The following is a 26,066-nucleotide window of genomic DNA, read 5'->3' on the forward strand; positions in this document are numbered from 1 at the left end:
AGGGTGAGATTTACATACGCTTAATCCACAAATTAAATATTGAACTTCATGATAACATTCTCTTGAGAAAATTCTCTTGACATACATTGCACTTGTATAGACCACTAATACTTACAGCAAACAGTTAAAAAAAATATATATATTATATATATATGAGCATCCCTTGAAACATCCCTTGAAACATAATCTTTGTGTTTTATGTAATGCCTTCACCTTGCTCACTACTGATCTAATTATACAGCATTTTATCATAAGGCTTCACCCCCATGAGGGACATGCACATACATCCAGGACATTTTCAACTTTTTTATTTTATTGTTCATGCCACACAGAGGAACCTGTAGTTCAACTATATATATATATATATATATATATATATATATATATATAGCATATATATATATATATATATATATATATATATATATATATATATATATATATAGTTGAACTACAGGTTCCTCTGTGTGGCATGAACAATAAAATAAAAAAGTTGAAAATGTCCTGGATGTATGTGCATGTCCCTCATGGGGGTGAAGCCTTATGATAAAATGCTGTATAATTAGATCAGTAGTGAGCAAGGTGAAGGCATTACAGAAAACACAAAGATTATGTTTCAAGGGATGCTCTCTGATATGTGCCCTGACTTTTAGCATTTAATCATTGTATGAAACAATATTTGGGTGGTTGTTATGTATCAGAATAACATCTACATAATTACAAAGACCTCTGTCCCAGGAGAGTTGTGTCTACCTGTTAGAGGTCTAAATGGTGCGCTTGATCAATTCATTCTGAACAACAAAGAACTCTTGGAGTGTTGGCTGTGTTGAGGATCTTTTCTGTTTTAAATGTATGCTGCAACAAAGAAAAAACACCTAACAACATCTCAAGCTCCATTTCTGAAGTAAATGGAAGAAATACACGAGGGTGCATCTGTTTAAATTGTGAACCTACAAGAAAGAGAGACTGAAAATCTTTGTCTTTGTAGCTAATTATGGTTTCTGCCTCTTATGCTGCATTATTCTCCAAACCCGCCCATTCTCTTCAAGCTAAAATGAATCACTTTACTCTGGCATTTCCCTATAACCCACTGTATTATCATAATTAGCCAATCAATTGCTAATCTCCACACTAATTGTAAGCCAATGGTCCATTAGTTTAGCTTAGATCTCCGTCGAGGATTGATACAGTCTTTAGCTGACTAATCAGTGGGAAATGAGGAAATGCTTCAAAGATTTTCTTCCAAAGATTTCTGTGACTGTTCCACTGACTTCAGATGTTTCCTTTTGATGACAGAGCGGAGCTGTAAAAGATATTAGAAGTAAATCTTATTTATTTATCAGATGACTTCTTTCCTTTTTGGAAACCGTCCTAACACCTGTTGCTTTCACAAGGGTAAACCGGGCATTTCAAATATGTCTCATGAGAATATACACTAAATCCCACTTCAAATGAGATTTTCATTCTGCTCAGAAAAAAAGAAAAAAAAATGTTGGTATAAACACAACACATACCCTCTAGTGTCACCATAAATAATTAAAGATGTGATTTTTTTTCTATCTTTCTCATGAGTCACCCTTTAAGATTAACCTTGTTTTGGATGTATTATAATACCTGGCTTTGACAACACTTAACAGTATAAAAAATATCAGTCAAATCAAATAAATTGTGAATATCATTAAATGTACCCTTTGCTAAACTACAGTGGAATTGAAGTCTAACCCTGGCAGTGCTGGTGCCAGATATCAAACATCAGAGAACCAGGTTTCCTTTTGAGAAAGTTGAAACAGACATCTGTCAGTGATTAAGTCTCTTTGAAGCCAGTAGCAGCTTAAAGCAGCGAAATATCACACTGAGCACCCACATGTGAGAATATCAGCAATTGTTTACAATCGATATTCAACTGAAAGATGATAAGTGCTATAAAAGTAAAGGAAACCAACAAAAATAAAGCAGAGTGATGAAGCTCATAACAAGGCATAACAGGATCTCTGCTTCCCACGACTGAAATCCACAGGTCTCTCTCTTGTAATAATAAATAACATAATAATAAATAACACAATACTTCAAAGTATTTATAAAAGTTGCAATTAGAAAGGAATTTTAACGTCTATGTTTTATTACATTAGGAATAAATGCAAAGGGATATGAATGAGAATGAACTAACAGTGTTTCTTTTACATGAAAATGAACTTTAATTATCTGCCATGTAGCTTGTCCGGAGCAGCAGCAGATGGAGAGAAGGCAAGTTAGATGCAAAGTAAAAAGAAATTAGGAGAGTACAAATAAGATCAGCGGGGTGAATAAAAAACATGGAAATACAAAAAAAAAAAAAAAAAAAGTGACAGAAAAAGAATCACCTCATGAGCGTTACCTTGGCTGCAAATACACCATGTCCCAAAGCGGCTGGCAGGTAATACAGAAAACAGACCCAAGCCTTTAAGCTGTGGCCACTGGGAACCAGACATGGATAATTTCCATTAGCACCATTAACTGAGTCAATACACACATCCTCCACTGAGAGTGCGTGTGCTCTTTTTAAGTCATGCAATGCCTACAGGTGCATGAATGCAAGAGTTTGTTGCTTTACCCATTAGTTGTGCTTTTGTCTGACTTCCTACTTTGGTTTCTTTTTTCTCCTGCAGTATATATGTGTTTGTGTGTGTGTGCGTGTGTGTGAATAAAGCAATCTGAAACTGTGTTGGTGTCTATCCCACAGTGTAGAGATTAGATTACCCCTGAGATGAGCTCTATGGTAAATTGGCTTTAATAAAGCAAAGAATTGCTTTTTTATTCATCCAACAAATAAAGAGGAGTGAAGTAACTGGCTTTTGGCAGAGACGGCTGCTGCAACCACAGCATTGTTTTTCATAAAGTGACCTTTCTATTCAGCAGTCGGTCTGGCTGTTGCTTTACAAAATAACCTGACACTTCAGTATTTATGTTGGTAATTGTGTTGTTAATACTTAACAATAAAGCATAAGTAAGCCATTGATTTCCAGTTCAAACTAGATCTTGAGCTGAGTCAGTCAGATAACTGCTGATATGAATATGAACAGGCAATTCAATATTCTAATCCCTCCAAGCCAGCAGTTTCGAAATGATTCCTTTCTACATAACATGTGCATGGTATCTGAGTTGCAGGCTGTATGTATGAAGAAAAAAAAAAAAAGAAAAAAACTGGGCTTATTGATTTTCCAGAGGACATTTGGACATGTCAGTAGATAATGGCTGAGGTGGATCCAGGCACTTCACTTTCAGGCCTCTGGCTTCATTCATGTTTATCTCCTGCTACACTCTCATGTATTACTGGGACACTTGTGTTTCTCCTACATTAATAGGAGAAAATGCCTACTGGAGAAAGAGAAGTACTAGTTCTCCTCTAGTGTTGCTGTTCTGAAACGGCAGCTAGAACACATGATAAAATTAGGTTGCAGTTCATTCAATGTAATTATGGAAACATTGCCAAAGCACAAGTATGCCTTCAGGGAAATAGTCCTTGTATATTATTTATCTTGCTCTACACATTTAGGTAGTAAAATTGCTGAGAAACAAAAATACCAACAGAAAAGAGATTGACAGGAAACTCAAATAAAATATTTCTCCAGAAATCAAAAAGAAAAAAAAAAAATCACAGGCTAAATTTTGTCAATCTGTCTCATGCCTAATGCAATGCCTAGAGCAGGGGTTTACTTTGGATTGACAAGTAGGGTTGGTGTGTGGTCAACAGCTTCTGGGTTTCAGCCGGTCTCCCACATGTATACACACAGTGTCAAAATAACAAGGTAAATATAATATGCTTCTGCCTCTGGCCTGCATGCTGGAATCACAAACAGCCTGAACAGATAGGTGGAGATGATGGGAAACAGCATGTTGACGGTTGACATATAAAAGTCTTAATCACCAAGTTCCATCGTATGAAAGTTTGTTTTTTCACTTCTTTCCGCCACAAAAGAGAAAGAAGTAACGACCAATCACAACCGAGTGGAACTCAATCTACCACCTCATGTATGAATGTTTTACAACCAGAATTGCAATAATTCAAATCATTGCGTACAAACTAACATTCATTGAATACAATAATTTTTCTGTGACTGCTGATCAGAACACAGCACATTTATAAATAAAAATCCTGAAAGTGAATTCATTCAGATTAGGTGAGGTCCTGTTGCATTCACTGCCAACATCTTCATTACATTACATCAAATTCACACGACATCATCCACCATGCATTGCACACTTCTGCAGAATAAACCCACAACTGTCAATAAGGAAAAAAAAGGTTAATATGAAAAAAAAGAAAAAAAGAAAAAAAGATTATGAACCAGATTTATGATGGAAAATTACTTATCTAATTTCAAATTGTGACGTTACAGGGTAGAAGCAATAGCTATTTGTGTCATTTTGGCGGTTTAAGGGTTAAAATGACTGAAATCAATTAAACTTGGAACGAGGTCAAAATTAAAATGGCTGAATGTAAAATATGCATTTTAAATGGATGAACTGAACTTTTAATTTCAGTTGTCGTTCATGAGAAGCATGACTTTCACAAAACCACCTTCCTGAGGACCTCAGAGGAGAAGTCTCCAGCTGAGCTGTTCTCAAACTAATCCCAACTACTGAGTTGAACACAGATAATCAACAAGCTGTTTATATGCTGCTGTATAGGTGTTGCTAAATGGAAATAAACTACTGTAAATGCCTTCAGTGTGCAGAAATCCATGACAGTTCTGTGTGGTTTTAGGTTCTGTGTACATATGTGTGTGTAGGTGTGAGAGTCCATGTCTGACTGTGTTTTGGCGTCTCTTTTCTACTAAAGGTCTGGAGAAATTTACATCACCTGAGTATCAGTTCTTTAAAAATTAATTTAATTAAAAAAGAAAAAAAAAACAATACAATCCAATACACTCATGTGCTTCTGTGTGTGTGTGTATAACTGGGTGTTGGGATACGTTTGTAAATCAGTGTATCAGGATATTGTGTATATATATTATGTATTTATGTATTGTGTATTTGTATATTGTGTATCAGGAAATACAGAACAGAAACAAACTGCATTGGTTGAATTTATTTCTTTTCTTTTTCATGTAACTAAACATGTCTTTTCTCATCTTCCTCCTTCCAGTTCTCTACACTGCCCCTTGATAGGTTTATCTGTATTCGTTCGACTCCCTCCATTCTGTACGCTTCTTTGGGTCTATCTATCATCATAATAGCCTTCTCATGTGAGTTCTCCAGCATCTTTTCTCACATCATCCTTCTCTTTCTCTCATTCATCTTTGTCCATCTTTCATAAAGCTGGATAATCCCAAATGTTGGATCTTATTTAAAATGAGGCACTTTGAACCACAAATGTAATACCATGGTTCCATCTGCACAAACGTAAGTAAGCAGATTACACTTAACTTAAACTTTTCTCTTTGCTTTTATTTATTAGAAAGAAAATCTCATTAAATAAAAAGTTCAGCTGCCAGGTTGGTCCAGTAAACATATCTCATTGTGGATATTGTTGTTGGAGGTTTGAAATTAGTATAAGCTTAGCATAAAAAGTTAAACAAAAAAATAAGTGTTTGGTTGATGATTTTTTTTTTTTGTTTTATTAATACCAACTAGTGTTGTATTATGTGCTATTAAAGTGGGATTAGGTACCTTTACAATGACATATTATGTGTAAGAACAACACTTATGTGGAATGAGCGACAAAACTAAACCTTTGAGTAGCGCTCCCAAAAAACACGCTATCGTTTATCATCTGTGTTTGGTTTCCTGTCATTTCAACGGGCTTGGTGAATTGGATGATTGCACTTTCCCAAAGTGATGAGGAAAAACAACAGATATAGGCAATTTTTACACTTTGTTCCCTTTTCACTGCACAACCACAACAGCTTGGTGCCTTTTCCTTTCCATGCTGCTCACAGAGCTTCGTCATATTTACCTGTGGGATGGCATCCTATTCCTCATCCAGGAGCTATAATAAGGCAGTCAGTGTGGATGTACTGGTCACTCTAGCAGCATGCCCAGTGTGATCCCACAAGTGTTGAAATCATTTGAAGTCCGGACTCACAGCAAGCCCTTCCATGTCCCTCACTCCAAAAGTCTAAAGCTACTCTGTGATGATTGTGGCTCTGTGAGGGAGAGCGCTGTCATCCAGGAGAATCGAGTCAGATCCCAGATCATGTCTGAAGGTATGGGATCGCCACTGACTCCAGAATCTCATTTTGATATTTCTGTTTGGTAGGTGCCAGTTATATACCTGTGATTTGCACACACCTGGCAGCTCAAAACAAGAGTGAACACCAACAGGAGAGTACTGCAGGGCATCATGGCACATTTTTAAGGGGACTATGCACACATTCAGCTATGTTGAACGCTCCATAAAAGCAATTTATACCTTGTAACGGTTTCTAATCAGGCTTTCCATACATGTAAAATACAACACGAATTATTACAGGGAAAAAAAAATAACCTAGCAAACACGCATGCTAAGTTTAGATGTCTAAGTCAACATATTACCAAAAACATTTGCAAGTCTATAAAAAATCAGTATGCTATGGCTTATACATGTTATCATTCGTGCATTGCAACTACTTCCATCTCATGTGAATGTTGTCTGAAAGAAAACAACCAATTGATGTTTTACCATTTTACAAGCACAGCAGTAGGTTGTGATTCCATTTCATATTTTCTTTTGATTAAGAAATGATAATCTTTTGTATGACATTACAATTGTGGACTGGTTAAGAAGTGAGAGGTTTATTTTTATATACATTGTCAATGGAACTAAACTGTGTCTAATTAAACAAAAATGTTACACCCTGGTTGCAAACCAGCACTTTTCTTCAATAACTTAAGACTCAAGCCAGTGGAAGTAACAAACAAGACGTGTCCAGCAAGATTGTGGCCAGAGGTTGCTTAGCATAGAGACAAGTGCTTTTAGGAGATTATTTTAACAGTTTGAAAAAAAAAAAATCCAGCCAGGATTAACAAAAACAATCGTGTTTTTCTTTTTTGTGTGTGTGTGTGTTCATTAGTATGTCATTGTAGACGGCTTTCTGTGTATTTCAAAGGTTTGCTGAGCAACAAGTCAATTTTTTGTACCATGATCACAGTCAGAGTTAAAAGCAACACTGCAAAAGGGATTTCACACAGTATGGGTGACTCCACTCAGCATCAGTGAGCTTGTGCTATATCTGTGCTCATTAAAGCAACATTGTTGAAAACAAGGAACAGCGATGTGAAGCGGCGCAAAGACCAACAGCAGGAGCACAAAGATGCATGTCTGTTTTTTAAACAACTCCTACATGTTTTCATTTGCAGCTTTATTTATTCTGTTTTCTTGCATATGGATTAGTCTTTCACTGCCTTTTTTCTGTTTTTATTTGCTTTTTTTTTTTTTTTTTTTAAATTTCGACTCAACAATAAATGAATGAAGCCAAATAAATCATTAAAAGGCCCGAGTTTTGAAACCAAGCCCCTATCTCAACATGTTACCATCGCAACATGAAAACAAAGAAGACAACTCTGGTTGGGATTACGCTGTCCCTGCTGATCAACAAACCTCCCCGACTTCACAATTCCATATTCAAAGCAGGAGATCATGACTGTAGTGTGCGCCTCTCTGTGGAACAAATTACTCCCCAGAGAGGTGCAACAAGAACTTCAGCCTTTGCTTGGGAAGAGAAAGAGAGAGAGAGAGAGAGAGAGAGAGAGAGAAAGGGAGGTGAAAGAATCAGAAGATGTAAAAGAAAGAGGTGAAAAGGAGAAAGACTTCTCTTTTCCTCTTGCTGAGGCTGAGATTAACTGAATTAACCAAAAAAAAGTAAGTTTTAAGGAGACACACATGACATGAATTTATATAAGAATTAAATAAAACATTTTGCGTGATTTAGAATTACTGACAATAATCAATGTTTTGGAAAGCAAGTAACAAAATAAAGTGTCCAATGATTTGTCTTTGCTCTGTCCTATGTATCAGAATCCACATGAATTTATCAGTCACCAAGCAAACTGGGGACACCTGCTTTCACTTAAGCAAATGATAAATATCTTCAGTTTATGCTGTAGATTTAAGACCAGTGGGAGGTATATGGCAGCAATTAGAAAAAAAAAAAAAAAAAAAGAACAAGCGACACAACATTAACTTCAATTACTAGTAAATCCAACTCAGAGTGTGCTCATAGCCCCTTCAAATGATTACATGCTAAGCACAATTTAAGCACATCAACAAAAACATAACGAGAGACACTATGATCAGCACTTCTGCTGCTCATGTTACCAGGTTAGAGAGCTCAAAACACTTTCTGATCATTTAGAAGATGGGTTGGGTTGATGGGACATACTTGTTCAAAATTAGAAAAAAGCTTTCTTGGTGTGAAATTGGGTTTCAGGTATTTAAGTGGCCTAAAACACTCATTGTCCTTGAGAATTTGTGTCCTTACTGTTTAGAAAATTGACTGTCAACAAAAATGTCCTACAACAGCAGCTTTACAGAGATGTATGTCAGGATTTGAGGCAAATTTGATTGTGTTTTGTTCCTTTGCCTATCTCTGTTTGGAAAACAAGAGATTATATGCACCCATAAACCACCAAGCTAGTTCGTGTAGTCAACAGGTGCACAGTCAAAATAGTGGAATTACGGTAAAACAACAAAACAGAAAAAATAAAAAAGCATTTGGGCTGCATTTGGCAGTCTGCTTTGCAACAATGGTGCTAGTTTCATGCTCTCCATTTCCTTTAGAATGAATAATGGTGCAACACACTGTCAGGCCTGCAGCATTTGTTGTGTACTAACAATACAGGCAGGCATCTGTCAGCAGGTTTGTGCTTTAAACACCACAAACTCTCACAACAGCACAGCACAGAAGCTCTGCGAGATGTTTAGAGCCGATTTTTTCATCCTCTTTTACAGAGGATGATGAAAAGAAAATGTTACATTGCAGGGCAGAGAAATGAGAATTCATGCAACATTTCACTCTTTTCCATGAAAAGTGATGTGACATAATAACAGTACCAGTCAAAAGTTTGGACACACTTTGCCAATGGATTTAATAGGAAAATGTGTGTTCAAACTTTTTCTAAACGCTTGAGTGCTCTCTCTCTTTCTCTCACACTCTCTCTCCCTCATATATATATATATATATATATATATGTTCTCATTTCTTTTAACCTTCCTCATTACTCCAGCTCTGCATCCACAAAACGGCCTCCTCAGTTCAACTGGAATTAGATGTTTTTGTCCGTATTCATGACCCATCTTCGCTAGCTCTAACAGTTGCTCTTGTATAAAAATAAAAACTCTGGACTCTGTGCACATTACAAAAAAAACAAAACATAAAACAACAAAGACAAATGGATACTTATACACACACCAAAAATAGAACAGATGACAAAAAAAAAATATGTCTAAAATGTCTAAAAAACAAATAACAGATCAGGAGCTGCAAGAACTTGATGCCAGTGGTCTGGCGCATAGCAACAACAAAAAAAAAAAAAAAAAAAAAAAAAAAATATATATATATATATATATATATATATATATTTAGACCACATGTTAGATATATTTTATAATTTTCTTTGCAGTTTCACTATCAAATGTACACCTACATCTAAAGATCAACAGAGCAAAACGATTGATGCTAGTGGCAGCAAAATATAGCTATTCACAACCACTTTTTACTTAACTTGTCAATAATTCACAGTTAAGGCCTTCAGTCCTGTGTATTACACCTGTTGGGCCATATTTTAATATATCTGATTGATCTCTGGCAACAGAAAAGCACTGTGTCAAGCAATTTTCAGACTTACTAGGCACCCTGTTAATCGCTTTTAGAGGCCGCAGGACCCTCACTGTTCTGATGGCAGTGAAATTGATGTTCTGCAGATCCAGAGAGTATTCCACCATCCTGAAAAAAACACACAAAAGATACAAAAATCAAAATTAACAACAAAAATAATTTCAAACAATATATAAAAGTAAAGTAAAACCAAACTAAATACTAAAAGAAAAAAAAATATGATAATAATAAAGTAATTTAATCATAACTTGTAACCCTATTTGATTAATTTTTCTCCTCCCTCTAAATTTATTCCCCTTAGAAACTTAGCATATTCCACCCACTCACACAGCTGGGGTCTTTCTGCTTTGAGTCTGATATGAATTATGAGCATGGATATATGTACTTTATAATGCAATATATTCAAAACAGGTCATGAGAACACTCACAGGATATTATCTTAATTGTGTCTGCATTGCAAGTCTGCTTGAGTGTATTTAAACATTGATTAGTTTACAGCTGAGCATAAATATTAATGCATGTAGGTGTGTGGTTTTACTTTGCAATTTTAGAAAATGTTGTACTTGCAAGGGAAACAGACGTTTCTTCAATTTAACATAGGTAGCAGAAGATGTCAGTCTGCAAGTGAATAAGTGCAGAAAACCTCCTGGGGCCTGGCAAAATGGCCATGCTGGCTTTTAGCACATGGAGTGAAAGTATCAAAGTGTATGCTGTTGGTTTGCAGGTACAAGCATGAGGGGCCTGAGATTGAATGTGCAACCACCTGAGATGAAAGCAGAGTTGTGTGAAGGGGCAAAGATTGGAGGTGGAGGGGAGTACACAAGCTTCAAATAGGAACTAGGTGTGGGATTACAAAAATGGAGAGGAAAAGCAACAAAAATGTATTTCACAATTTGACCCATTTCTGAGCCATTTTTCAGAGTGAAAAAAAAATCTTTTTTGATAGGCAGATTTGTGGAGTGAAAATAGCAGTGGAGAGGGCAGCTGGGAACAGAAAGAAAGAAAAAAAATCAGGATTACAGGAAGTGTAAAAAGCAAAAGACAACACTTAGATCAGAAATCAAGCTGAGTTAAGTACCAAAGGTTGATTAAGTGCAATATAATGAAGGCAATAAAGTCAGACTGAGAGCAGGAGACACCGAGAGCCTGAGGCTTTTAACAAGTGTTGAAGATAATTACAACTTCAGGAACAAAGAGTCAGAGAGAAGAATGCAATAAGCATATACCAGCCCGAACAAAGAATTCAGTTCACTTACCAGGAAGTGGTGGCTTACTGTTTTTAAGAAGTGTAAAAGAAAAAAGTTCAAGAGACCCATCCGGATTTTAGGCATTTGACACTGATATTCTACTTTTACTAAAATATTGAAGCACTTCATAATCCCAAGCTCATTGCTGGGAGAAGTTAAAGAGCCAACCAGGTGATGAAAAAGCCCCAGGTTTCAGCCTCTTGACCTACACACTGAGAGAGGAGTCTTTTTAAAATGCCAGTGATAAAAGTAAAATGGGCAAAAACAGGCATAATCCAATTTCCTTGGGTTTTAGAGTAACTTGTTATTTGAAATGGAATCAGCTTTAAAGAGAAAAAAAAACCATGATAGTTACATGCAGCATGAATGCAAACCAGGAAGTCGGCCAAAAAGATAAAATTCTGACCAAGTCCTAAAAATAATAGTACTGGCAAAATAAATTAAATGTTGAAGTGAGGAAAAATAAGAGAGAACATTAATATAAGAGTGGAAAACACAACCAAAGACTCAAAACAAACTCCTAACAGAACAGACTCTGAAGGAATGTCCATTAAACCCACAAACAATACAAAGACAAAGGTTTATACTACAAGCAGTATTATATATACATATATGTATATATATATATATATATATATATATATATATATATATATATATATATATATATATATATATATATATATATATATATATATATATATATATATATATATATATATATATATATATATATATATATATATATATATATATATATATTCTATATAAGTTTGACATGAGTTTGCTCCAGCAATGCAAGGAAATTAAATCTGTGAGCAGTAACTCCACCTCACTGACTGCTTTATTATTTGCTTACACATTACAAAAAAGGAAAGGAAAATGAAAACACATCCAAAGTTAGAAAGAACCAAATCATGGACATTTAATGTCCCTGATTTACATTTCATGCCATTTATCAAAGAGGCAATATTTGCAAAAAATTTGGTGTAAATAAAATGTAGGTTGACATTTTCAGGTGATGTGGCATTTAAGTGGGGCAAAAGGGGAATTTCAGATGGAATCATATGTCTTTTTCTTTGCAGAACAGTGACCAAAACTCTTCCGCAGAGCTTCCATATGGGGAGTAGGTTTGAACTATGTGAACCATGAAACACGAATCACTCCTGCTAGTGGTAAATGAACTTAACCTTGATGGTGACAGGAGGTGGCTGAGCCCTCATTTAGCTCTGCTTCCCCTACAAATCACACAGAAATGCACACACAACATACAGTGAGAAAAAAATCAAGCCAAAGTCCACTGAAAAGCACATTATGGTCCCACATGTCTGCTCTGAGTTATTCTGATTTATCAACCTTTAAAATAATTAGTCACTATTAACTGTTTTTAAAAGAAAGAAAGAAGATATGGTCCAGCTGAAATACTGTTTATGTGTTTGTTTTTTCACATAAGAAGTATCTGAACTGAGAAGAATGACCCAGATGTTTGTAAGAGGCCCTGCGGTGGACTGGCGAGCTGTCCAGGGTTTACCCTGCCTTCGCCCATAGACAGTTGAGATAGGCTCCAGCTTCCCCGCGACCCTAAATGGATTAAGCGGTTTAGAAAATGAATGAATGAATGTTTCTAAGAGGCACCTACGACAAGAGCTGTTTGATTTCTCTCAGTTTAAAGAAAACAGTGCTCTCCATATGATCTCCTCTAGCAAAGGAGATGCTGAACACTTACAAACCTGAGTAAAAAGTTGCATTTTTTACAGATAGTCGCTGATCATAGGTGACATATGAGCAATGTGTTCTTTCTGATAAAAAAAAAAAAAAAAGTCCATTTATACATACAAATTAAAGGAAAAACATTCTAATTATCTCTCAATTGCGGCACAGTGAGTTATGCTTACTGTAACATAAATTCATAAATAACTGTATGCACATCTGTGGGGTCAGAAAAGAGCGCCGACTTAGAGTAAATACAACTGGACTGCAATTCTTTTTACAGCTGGCATATCAGTGTGTTTCTATGTGTGATAAAAGGTGGGGATCATAATGGGTTTTTGTCATTATACAGCTATTTTTGCTGTAATTTTAGATAGCATATCTTGTTTCGGCCCCACAGAGTTAAACACACACACACACAGAAAATACTCATGTGACCACATGATATAATAATGGCAGCTTTTTATCAAACACAGCAACCTGATGCACTATTTTTTAATACAGCGAGTTGATGTACAGAGCAAAGACAGTTTCACACCTGAATACCACCCTCCCATTCCCATTCCCGCCTCTATCTACACAAGCACACACATAAACATGGAGAAGAACCCAAAGTGCATAGTGCTCTGAGAAATCTTTTAAAACTGCATCAAACAGAGGATACACACACTTTATGACCGGCCCACTAAAACCCACTTTAAATGATTCTGACGTAGGAAGTTATGTAAGCTTTTTACCCCTACACACACACACCAAACAAATCAACTGACCATCACTCTCTCTTTCTCACACACACACATACACACACTTCTCAACACATACACAAGCAAGTTGAACTAAATTTAGTCTGAGTTTGAGTAAGGACGTCTCTGACTAAACAGCTTCATGAATATTTGAACAGAGTAACCCGATTACTTTCTGTCTCTTAGCAGCCATTGCTGGAAGAAAGTTGGGATTTTTTTTTTTTTTTGTCATTTTCTTTTTTAATCATATTTCAGGCATCCTTCCTTTCATTCAGGTTTTTTCAGTCGCTTTTTTTGTGTACAAGGGGGTCATTTACTTACTTTAAAATTTTTACTTCTCAATCTTAATTTCTAATTACTGTCTGTCATCTATATTTATTGAAGAACAGAGAATAAGTGGGTTGACTACAGGGTGAGCTAATTAGATGGAAGATCCACAACTAAACAAAAGATAATAACCAAATACATTACAGTCAAAAGATATGCAAAGAAATTGATTTTTCATGAATGATAATTTCTGTTTAATTGTAAATACCCATAATATTTAATGAGAATGTCATGACATTATGTTTTAAACCCACAATGAACAAAGACAAAGAAGAAACGTTTCTATTTTAAGAATTGTTGCAGGGTAACTGTATGTCTAAGAAGCTGTAAAAATAAGCAAATAAAAAAAAAAAAAAAGAATACAGCAGGTGACTTGTTTATGTGGAATCTCTCCTCACAGCACTTTTATTTTTTCTGCTTGATTAATTATAATAACATGCCATTCCCACCAGTGTTAATGACTTTGCCAAGAACAGATATCTTGAAAAAGTCATGTTGACATGGCACTTGTGATAAAAAAAAGTCATGGAAATCATGTAGAGCTTTGGTAAGAACAACATAATTTTTAAGGAACCTGATATTAATTTTGGGTTGAATTTTAATGTTTGTTTTCTGTTTGCAATACTTGTTTAAGCTGAGTTTGCATGTTAGTGTGTAACTTGCTGATTATGCCCAAATCTGTGTTCTAAGGTGTGTGTGTGTACTGATCATCTACCACAAATCTATGAGAATTTGTAAATCAGTGGTGCTTATGAGAGAGAGTAGACAGAAGTTAATGGTAAACTGTAATGGCAGAATGCAGGAACAGAACAATAAAGCAATAAAGAAAAAAAAAATTAATTAAGTTAGTACATTCTGGATAATAAGTTGCATAATTGTGAGCATGCTCATAAAATTGTACATTAACTCTTTGAATAACTAAAAATAAAGAAAAAAACAAAAACAACGGGCATTATATGCATGTCTCTTATGTGTCTTACTAGTAGAAAGTATTAAATTATAAGTAAAACTTGCAAAACTAGAGTTTCATCAGCTGCAGTGGCTGACAGATGCAGATTTTAAACATTACCTTCCAATAATTGCTAGTAGAAATCTATCTGATAGTTGATACAGACAGTGGATGGCCTCGACCATCACAATATTACGACTGAATTGTAAATTCCTACCAGTCCACTGACTGTACACTGGCCTAAAAGAGAAGAACAAACTAATCCAGCAATTACCACAGAGCACTAAATGTCTCCCTTTATGCCTGCAGTCCAGGCTAAACTCTTTCTGGAGAAGATGGCATCAATTATTAAAATAAGATTAATGGATGCAGTACAATTTCTGTCTCAGAGGTGGTTAGCGTATCGGAGAAGAAAGAAGGTTATCCACATGCACACAGATATGTGCTCACAAAACAGAGCCAGCCATTTAAGTAAGCTGTAATTCCCTCCCCTCTGTCTTTACCTTTACTCTCCTGGCCTCTTTTCTCTTTCTCCCTTTTTTTAATCTTCTCCATGAACTTTCCATCCATAATACTTTAATCTATGTGATCCCATTTATATCTTTTCTATTCTCTGTTTTGTGCTGCATATTCTTTCCCCCCCCTTTGTGAATATTATTTTCTTTTCCAACATTCATGTGGCATGTCATTTGACGTTAGGGATCTAATGAGCTTATGTTACATCAGCAAGTTGGGCACAGCTGCTCAAAAACATGTCTTTGAATTTGTGTTACATGCAGACATGAATGTCTTGTCAGTGATAAGAGCCATCTGTCTTTCTCCGAACCTGTTCATTAGCATTTCTTTCTGTTACATTCTTCACACATCAAATGAAATTCTCTGACTCGGTAACTCGGAAATGCAACGTTCACAAACAGTACAAGATGGTTGAAACAGCTTTGGAAGAAATACGATTTTGGAAGAAAATAACTGAAGAAAACAGCACCAGTTTCCCCATGGTGCAAACATGGGGAAACTGGAAACATGGAAATTACGACTTTAAAAAAAAATAAAAATAAAAAAAAAATACATATATATATATATATATATATATATATATATATATATATATATATATATATATATATATATATATATATATATATATATCTGTCGGAACAGAACTTTAAAGCCAAAACCACCCAGGGCTCAAACTAAGAGGCAAAGCTACTGAAATAGCCAGAATCAACATACAGAATCAAGAGCTAAGTCAGACATTCAAAGAAAAAACACCTTTTTGCACTTTAATCATGGGGGCATTTACTCTTATAAGCACTATCATGGTCTGTGCAGCTCTCCAGAAGATCCAGAAGCATCAAATGCATCATCAATTCTACAAGATATTTTATTAATTTATTTTATTTAAGTAAGCTCAGCAGTAACATTTTCATAAAAGTCTATATGGCTGTGAAGTAAACTTATGACATATATTAGTATTAGTTCTCAAAGGCAACACTTCACTGTTGTGCAGAAGTTTTATTCTCACTACAAAGATTCACCAGGAAGTCATTTTCACTGCAGCTGAGATGAGCAACAAGATAACATAATAAGCTAAACTGATGAATCAGTAAATAACACATCTTGGTCCATTAATGATGATGTTCTGATCTTGTCTGATTTAGATTTCTACAGAGAGAAATTGTTGTCATATCTGAGAACTCAAGAATACAAAGTTTGGCAAGTAAACCACTTTATTGTCAGTTTCAGCTCAGATTTATTTTTTTACTTTAACACTTTACAAAAAGATAGAAAAAAAAGTTGCTATCTTTTTTTTTCTCCACATTTCTGTGGGACTATATTATTTGTCATGAATGTATATTTTTTCTTTATTTAAAAAAATGTTGTGATAACAGTTGATAATATACTAACAATAGTTAAATGGTGATAACTTGTAACAGAAATGGGACAGCAAACACTTCATCTTGGTATTTCATGCAGAAACCAGGCTGTAGAGACGGTTCAGACTGACTTACTTCCACAAACTTTTAATGAGACCCATTATAACTGCGCAAGAAATATTCTATCACAGAGTGGAGCAGGTAGTTGGGGGTAAAATATGCAACATGCTGCATAACTTTGATATTTGCATAATATGTGCAGTTCACGACATTACCTGACATATTTGAAAATATCAACTTCAGTTTTCTGTTTTAATAAATATTAACAAAGTGACAAAATGGCAGTGTCATGATTTTTCCCAGTCGTCCCTGAAGGCACCCTCCTGTGCTGATGAGCTGATGATTACCAACTGTGCCTCCTTCTATTTAAGCAGTGGACCCAGGATTGTCATCAGATTCTCTCTGTTTGTGTCCAGCCTTCTGTGACTCAAGGTAACCCTGTATTCCAAGAACATGCCCGCCCAGAGGTTTCCCCTTGCATTACTACGCAGTGTATGAACCTTGGACTGGACTTTGGACTTGGATTTTGGATTCTGGACAAACCCCCCCAATAATCTCGGGTGAGAGGAACTCCTTTTCTTCCTTCCTGGGCATTTTTCCCTGGAGTTGGATTCTCCCTGTGTGCCGTCTTTCACTAACCCTCCTGTCATCACCAGCAGGACCCAGTTGGGATCCTCTAAAAGGACTTGAAGCCGTCCTTGCGTTAGCCTCCTGCTTCCTCATCCCCCCGTTATTGTCAATAAAATCTGTAACCAGTCCTGACGTCTTTTTGGTTCCTTTGGGTCCCATCTCCTGTGCCGTTACAGGCAGTGTTTTCAAATCTGAGTGAATTGTAGTTAACTAAACACTTATTTGTGAAAGATTATCAACCTTGCTGTTAACAGAGATTAGACAGTTCCATTTTCATAAAATATATTATTCCACAATGTTTACAGCAAATATATTTGGTTAATCACTTTGATTTGTTTTATGCAGAACATTTTCTGTTTTTTTTGTCAGCCTTTTACTAAAGTTGCATCAGTGCAAGGGATGATTACAAAATGCAAGATATCCTGACTTGCGATCTTGAGATACACTTGTATGGTAGTTTTACACTGCAAAAATCTTATTTTCAATATTCACTGTGCCAGTACAGACCAAAACCAGTTATGGCCTACCAGTAAAAGGTCCGGCAGCCTAAAAAACTTCCTTACAAAGATGGGTGAGGTAGTTAGCTTGTAGTCTACAAGCATACGCTTTAGATGTAGACTTAACATTTAAGTGAAAATTCACTGGCAACACATGCTCCTTGTCACATTCTGCTTCCACAGGGAAGATGTGAGAACAGATGCTAGGATAAAACGCAGGTTACATTTTGTTCCCACACAAGTTGGAACTATTCTTAAAAGTACCACTCACTGACACAGCGGGAAAAAAAGGTAATATTTTTTTAAATTATCCTCTTATTGTCAAGGGGTTGGAAGATAAGAGGATTGTAATACAGAAGCATTAATTTTAGGATAAGTGGAGTGACACACCATTATGCTATTTGCTATTTTCATTCTGGGAGCACTGGTGATGATGGGGAACTATGGATTCCTGGACATTTACCTTAAAACAGACTGGACCTAAATTGTTGAAGCAAGATATACTTCTTCAAAGCAGAATGTCCCTTATTCAACAACAGTTCTTTTAAACAAAGTCCTGAAGTCCTCCTTATGCACTTCTTACAAAGAATGTAGCTTTTATGAATGCCAATTGAAAACCATGACAGTAATTACGATTTCACCCTTTTTGTCATACATGGCCTTTCTTCACCCAGTGCTTTCTCACAAAATTATATTTTTACTGCTGTTATGATGAATTGCAGATTGGGCCCTAAAGAGGGGAAAAATCATTCATAACCAAGCAGATTGGTCATGAAAGTTATTTATACCTATTTGGATACTTATACCAAGAGTTATTATTGCAATCATTTGGAGTCAGCACTGCAGAGCCAAACACAATGGTTCATTTAGCCTTAAGCTTTCTTGTCAATGTTTTGGAACATTTAAGTGGGACAAAGGGTGTGTGATGGCCACCCATCAGTTATGTTCTCCTAAGATTTTATTATATATATATATATATATATATATATATTGCATAAAACATGAACTGGCCATATGACAACTAACCTATTCCTGGTGCATTATTACCACATCTGTGATAAAGAAGGCCCAGCAACTTCACTTCTTGAAGATCCTCGATTGTAAAAAAAAAAAAAAAAAAGCTGCTGGTGAACTTCTGCAAACGACCATGAAAGCATATTCATAAAGTGCATCACAGCTTGGAAGTTCAGTAGTAGGAAACTCAGCAGTGGACAGGATGGTTCTGCAGAGAGTGATCAGCACAGCTACAAATTTTATCTACTGTCTCCTGCCCCTTCCAGAGGAGGTTGTTACCATATGTCAGATGGGTTAAACCTATCCTCCCCGACCTGTTTCATCCAGCTTTCCAGGCAGTCAACTTGCTCCCCCCTGGCAGGAGATTCAGACTGATCAAAGCCTGTACAGTCAGGATGACAAATGGATTCATTCCTCAGGTCATCATAATTCTGAGCTAAATATCAATTGTAAAACGCATCTGCAAATTTCACAACAATGCTTCTGAAATATTATGTCCCAACAAACTAGTGTTTTAGAGTCAGAAAAGAGTCCCTGTGCTGTGGAAAACATCTTACCTTGTTCCAGTGCTTAAAAGATCCCAAGCATCTGAACCAAATGACTACAGACCAGCTGCCCTAACGTCACATTATGAATGATTGTTATTGGCTCACTTCGATAAGTGTGGAAGTGATTCTGCATCATAATTCAACCGGAGTGCTTTGTCATTTTCAGAATATAGCTGCGTTTTTTTACTCATTAATAAAAATGAATAGTAAATCATTCAAAATGCATTTTCATTTTCTCCTTTATGACTGCTGTTTTTGTAACTAAATAAAAACAATAAAGAACATGACATTTGATTTGACTGACTAACATGTTTGTAAGGCTTCACACCTGCTGCTTACATAGAGGAAAAAACTACACGTTCTTTATTGTTACAGAATCCCTGAAAACACCAGAAAAAGAATCCAGACCTGTTGATGCTTGTTTAGTCTTTAAAAAAACCTTACTGAAGGATCTAAAACTGCGCTAAATATAGCACCAATTCTGCTAAATTAGTGAGGGAAGTAGTGTGAGCATCAGTGTAATCGGCAAAATTGTGCTCTGACAAACGTTCCACGATTAAATGCGTTTTTTTTTAATGTGTTAACGTTTCTGTATTTAATCGTCTCGCTCCTAATAAAGCCTTTAAATGTCCAACTGAAAACAGGATCACAAGAAATACATCTGAAAAGGAAAGTCTGAACATTAGTCTCACAAAAGGGCAGAGATGTGGACCTATATGCAGATGGAGATGCAGGAGACAGAAAAATAGTGAGAATGTTGTTTTATTAGACTGCAGGTCAGCAGAGGAGACTACAACAACAAACTGGCAAACAGGAACTGAAACCAAGTGTTAGATATACACAGAAACACAACAAGACAGGCAGATTGAATGAACTCCATGAAAAACTTTACACCATGACAATTAGAACATTTTGGTGATGGATGGATTTAACAAATTCTGTACTCAGCTTTTCAGTCTCCAATACCATTTAAACGCGCCTGATGCTGTTTATTTTTTCGTTTTTAGCTAAATGTTTTCTTTTTTCCCAACAAGCTTGCATCAAATTCCAGCTCCCTTCTCTCTGTTGCTCTGTGACCCTGGTCTGTACCATTACACTGTTATCTGAGCATCTGCCCCCCTTTTCTGTCCTTTTCATGCTTAATGGTATGATTTAAGTCTGCCATTGGCCACAGTGTATGTCCATCCAGAAAGATTAAACTTTATCTGACAAGAGTCGAGAGGCACATTCAAACTTCTTAATGAACAAAAGAAAAATTCAATTTAATCAAAGTGTATTGCAGATCTTAATACTACAAATGTGTGTGTCCTTGTTCAAATCAAACTATGTTTGCAATTCTAATGCTCCACATATTGCTGTTGAGATTATGAATTTGTGATTCCTGTTTTTTTTTTTGGTTTTTTTTTGTTTGTTTTAAACTCTATGAGAAATACATTTGAGAAATTAGAGAAGCGGATAAAAATGAAAATTATTTTAAAATATTTGAACAAAATAGCACAATTTTGCTCACAGGTTAACTTGACTCACTAGATAACTGAACAACGGGAACACCTGGCCCTAAAAAGAAAACAGTATCACATTTATTAATTTACCAAAAAAGGACTGAGTCATTTTCTTTTTTTTTTTTTTTTTTTTTTTTTTTCATGAATAAGCATTTCCACAATTAGTGCTGATCCAGGAATATCAATTTAGGCTATTTATTATCTAACAATCTAGAAAAAATTGTGTCAGTCACTATATGACCGCTGATTTGATTGATTGGAATGAATAAATTGACCACTTTCTGTACTTTCTGTGGACACTTATGATGGATGCCTAATTCACAAAGCTTACTCAGCAACCACTTGGCCGTGATAATAGTTTCTCTTATTTTGTGTTTCCCCAATTAAAATGAAGCATTTGTGCATTGTGTAATTAACTAGCATCTTTTCACTGAAGGATAGCTATACAATTAGCACAGTTTATTTTGTTCTTTTTTCAGTTATGCCGCACGCAGTAGTTTCCAGGGAGTTATTTTTAAGAAAAACATCAGTTATGTTCCTATTTATTCCTTTTATAAAACGTATTGTTTTTCTCAGGGGGCATGTAAACATGAAGTCTTCATGTAAACAAGAAGCCACACTTCCAGGTGGAGATTTCTTTTTTTAGAATGAAAAACCCGGGGGTATTCAGCAGATTTCTATCTTTTAATAAAAAAAAAAAAAAAAAAAAAAAAAAAAAGGAAAAAGAAATAATAAAAACAGTAAAAAATTTAGTCTAATTTTGAACACCTACATGCCTCAAACCCATATATAAAAACATCAGGCTTATACTCCTGACTTATGGCTGGGTGTGGTTCAGTTGTACAAGCAAACCAAGCTAAGCTCGTGCTACTTCTTATCCCTCTCCTGCATCCTTCCTGCAGCTCATCTATGGTTTATGTTTGCAGCACAAATCCCAGGGTTGCAACACATCATGCACTTACATTTGAGATGTAAGACTAGGGAGGAATTGGTGGTGATGATGGTATTCTTCTGTGCATGCTCAGAATTGGGGTTTAACACACATGTATATGCGATGTGACTTGCAGGATGATGACGGCTGATGGAAAAGTCAACACAGGGAGGATGAGGAAAGACATATGAGCTAAAACTGGGAGATCAGTGCAGGATAAAGGATTGGCTCAAACAATACAAGAGAGCCCCTTAGGGCTGGAAAACTATGCTATAGATTGTGGTGAACTATAAATTCAAGAGATACCATATTACAAAAGAGATTGGAAAAAAAGAACACTAATCTTGCCTTGAAATGGAAAAAAATACACATACATGCATTATAACAGGCTTGTTCATCAAGCAATTAATGAGGATTGATTTTTGGACAACATGATACCATTTAATTTATGTCATACATAACTTCTAAATGACCCATGCCTGCAGTTTACTCTATTGCCTTTAAAAAAAAAAAAAAAAACTTTATTCATTCCTAACACAAGGCAAAGCAGTAAAGTTAAGTCACCGTCTTCTTTTCACGTAAATCTACTTACTACCAAAAAAAAAAAAAAGCTATAAACTACAGGTGTGGTGTGTGAGGTCTTGGGGGGGATCGCAGGGCAGAGAGTGGGCAGGTCATGAATGATTAAATGACAGACAACAGCTTAGCAGTTACTAGCAGGATGGCAAGATACAGATTCACAAAGCACCTGCGCCACAGAGTATTATTTGAGGTGAAAGACCGTTCTCCATCAGAATCCCATCAGCTACACAACATAGTGGTGGAAGAACAAGGTGGTCCTGAACCGTACCAGTCTGTGCTGTGAGCACTGTTGTGCTTCTTTGTAACAGCAGACCCATCTGGTTCTGGCTCACGTTGTGGCAGCTGCAGAAAGTGCTGCTGCAATTTGAGTTTGCTGTCTGGTAAAGGATGAAGTCCAATGCTTATTTTACTCTTCCTGATCAAACAAACTGTCCCTTTGTAGAGATAGATTTCAAAATCTCTATGAAAATCTGAAACCAGTGAATCTAAGTGAGATAAGTTTCTATTTGTATATGCGTCAGTGGACATGATGTCTGTGCCTGCATGGCAACCTGCCTTTTTTTTAGTATCTAGAGGGAAGGATCAGCACTAAGTTTACCTCTACATCATGAAAAACAAAACTTAGTTTTACCCTGTAGAAGATTTTTTGAAACTTTTTCACCCACAAAAACACAATTTCTAAAGATTTGTCTTTTAACAACAGTATAATAGTATAAGTGGGTTTAATCACAGTTAAGTAAGATTATGTTGTTTTACAGCCCAAGAAAAATGCCCATTTTTGGGTGCACCAGTCCTTTCAGGACCGTGATCCTGCAGGTTTTTTGATGCCCCCCCGCACCCCCCCACCCCCGCACACGCACACACACACACACACACACACACACACACACACACACACACACACACACACACACACACACACATAAAGTTTCTAAACTGTAGACAAAGTCTTTCTATATTTTTAATTTTTTTTGAATGTTTTTTTTCCCACTAACCAATCTTACCTGGTCTTTATTCAAGTCATCAGCAACTGCAAGAATTCATGTAAAATTTGAGACAGCTTTGTTTCAGATGATTTGTTAAAAGTCTGTGATTAGGTGAAATACCCTCATTGGGTTAGTCCCAATATGGCCAGTGACCATCACCATGTCAATATTTAATGTTAGGTTACATATTTTACCATTGCATGATCAGCCATACAAAGCAGTGCAGTGTCAGATAGTCCAGAGTAAAAGGGGATTTATGGCCTTGTCTTCCAAACGCTACATAATAAATCAATAACATAATTAAACTCTCAGGTAATAAAAACACATGGAAACCACATTTCCTACATGTGGAATTAATTATTCATATTTGGTATTAGATGTGTGAATGAGTATATAAACATGTTTCTACTTTTAAATTAATTTCTTTCTGATCCTATATAATCCAACATGTGTGTTCGCTAAAACTTTCTTTACCCTTTGTAGATTAATTTTTACACACACACACACACACACACACACACACACACACACACACATATACAGTACTGTCAGTTACTCAGTTTTCAAGTAATTAATCTATAATAAATCCATGACTGTGCATGAGAATGTGTGTGTACACAGACAGGAACAAATTAATGGAAAAGAAAGTCCTTACCCTGCCATGACGATAAAGAAATCCAGCCGATTCCATGTGTCTCCAAGGTAACAGCGGCGACCAAATATTCCCAAAGCGATCATCTTTATAACCATCTCCATGGCAAAGAAGATGTAGATGAATGCATCAAAGGCCTAAAAGGGATAAATAGAGAGACATTTTCTTCAAAAGGATGTAACAGGAAAATCTTATTTGCAATCTTGCGGGTGCAAACAGTATGCTGCAGTACTATTATTCATCAAATTTGGCAGCAGAAACAAAAATCAGAAAAATATCTATGTACAAACCCTGCAGGTAAGACAGGTTGCATTTATGTTGGAAAAGATGGCAAATGTTTTGGGTATGAGGTAATAGATAAAAATCAAGTTTTCATAAAATGAAAAAAAAAAAAAAAATACAGATCCAACTAGTCCTGTGGGGAAACATTTTACTTCCCTCATCTTCATCATTGTTTTGAGCTGAAGCTGTAAGCAACATAACTCATGGCCATTTAAAATACTCTGAACACAAGTCTGCTGACTTCCTAACACTTCCAGCTTTACAGAATTTTAAATGTTTTTAGTTGAATGATTTCAGCCCTCCAAATTAGCAACTCATAACTAAAGTAACTTTAAATGATTTTTCAAACTCGGCTTCAGGTCCACACTTTAAAAAGAATAAGAAATAAGGTCATTTTCAGATAACATGACTTAATGCTTTTAAAATGTAGTAATTGTCCAGTTTGACATTTTCCTTGTAGTGTAAGGATTACAGAGTTGATTTAAACGGTTTTTTTTTATTGTAAAAACAGGGACTGGTTGGAGTTAAAAGGATTGTTCCACCTGATTAAACTGTTTACTTTGTGCAGAGCTACAAATTCATAAATGCTGCAGTTAATAGAAAATACAGTTAATTGCGAATTAGATTGAAATCTATTATTCATTATTGATTTAAAGTCTTCCATTTGTCTTAACAGGGAAACAACTAAGATCATTTCACGGCCTGAGTATTTTTTGTAATTGAAGCAATAAGTCTATAATGCTTGGATCAATTTTAATTTCCACAACTTAATAGCTGTATATGAAGTGAAAATAGCATTCACTGAATGCGTTTTCTGAAAGAATCAGTAGCATAGATGAGTAGCAAAAGTAGTGGTAATGTAAAAGCCAGGGTCAAACTGATTAAAGCAAATATAAAAAGTGATGAACAGGGCAACAAAACCATGGGGGTGGCCGTTGAGTTAAGGCTCTTTACTTCTTTTGGTTTCATAACATCATCACATTCCAACTCTCAGGATAAGATGATCTGATCATGAAGTCCCTCCTTCACAAATAAATTCATTGAGGCTGAAAGCAACTATTTTCTATACAATGTCTATAACTCAACATGAAGAGTGATAGGAGCATCATGTCTAAACATCCTCACCTCCCTAGAAGTGTTGCACAGCTCAAGTTGTTAAAAGCTGCATCATCTTCTGTTTGACTCCTCTTCCCTTGACATTTCATCATATTTCCATCCATCCCCTCGCATCATCAAATCCCTATTAAATCTCTGTCTCTTTCCTCCTTTGTCGTCTACCCCAAATCACACCAAATCCTCTGATCAATGGAGCAATATGCCCTAAACGGCAGGGTTATTGAAATAATTTGCTTTAACAGTAATAAGAAACAAACCTCACACAGACACACCCAATCTCATTAACGGCTTTAATCAAACATCTAATTAAAAGAAGACCGAGAAAAACAATCTAAATCAATCTAAGATCTCAGCTTCCTAATAGCATGTTATTGCTGTTGTGAGCAGAATGCTGTGATTATCTGACGTTCTTTGCTTGGAAGAGGATTAGAGACAAACTGACATGTTTGTTGATGCCTGTAATTAAAGTTTTCAGTGGAAGAACTGTTTGCAAAATTATCAGAATCTAAACCAACTATAATCTATCCATCAAACTGACTACCTTGCTGCAGGAAACAAGTGTGCTCTTGTGAAGGTCCTTGAGGAAAATGAAAGGGGGACTCCTGCTAATGTATATGGA

At 35.9% G+C, this 26,066-nt stretch overlaps 1 protein-coding gene across 1 annotated transcript in view; it reads right to left on the reverse strand.

The window, feature by feature from the left end:
* The window catches only part of cacna1ib (calcium voltage-gated channel subunit alpha1 Ib), a gene marked incomplete at its 3' end in the record, with an annotated part of 171,149 nt that overhangs the window by 108,701 nt on the left and 36,382 nt on the right, over positions 1–26,066 (reverse strand). Inside the window, exons 3-4 of the mRNA XM_079263089.1 lie at positions 24,053–24,186; positions 9,805–9,902 (exon numbers count right to left, since the gene is read on the reverse strand). Coding sequence (XP_079119215.1) covers positions 9,805–9,902; positions 24,053–24,186 — 232 coding nt within the window. The remainder of the gene's footprint in view (positions 1–9,804; positions 9,903–24,052; positions 24,187–26,066) is intronic.

The sequence above is a fragment of the Telmatherina bonti genome (assembly GCF_933228915.1).
Source record: "Telmatherina bonti genome assembly, chromosome: 3".
NCBI classification, from domain to species: domain Eukaryota; kingdom Metazoa; phylum Chordata; class Actinopteri; order Atheriniformes; family Telmatherinidae; genus Telmatherina; species Telmatherina bonti.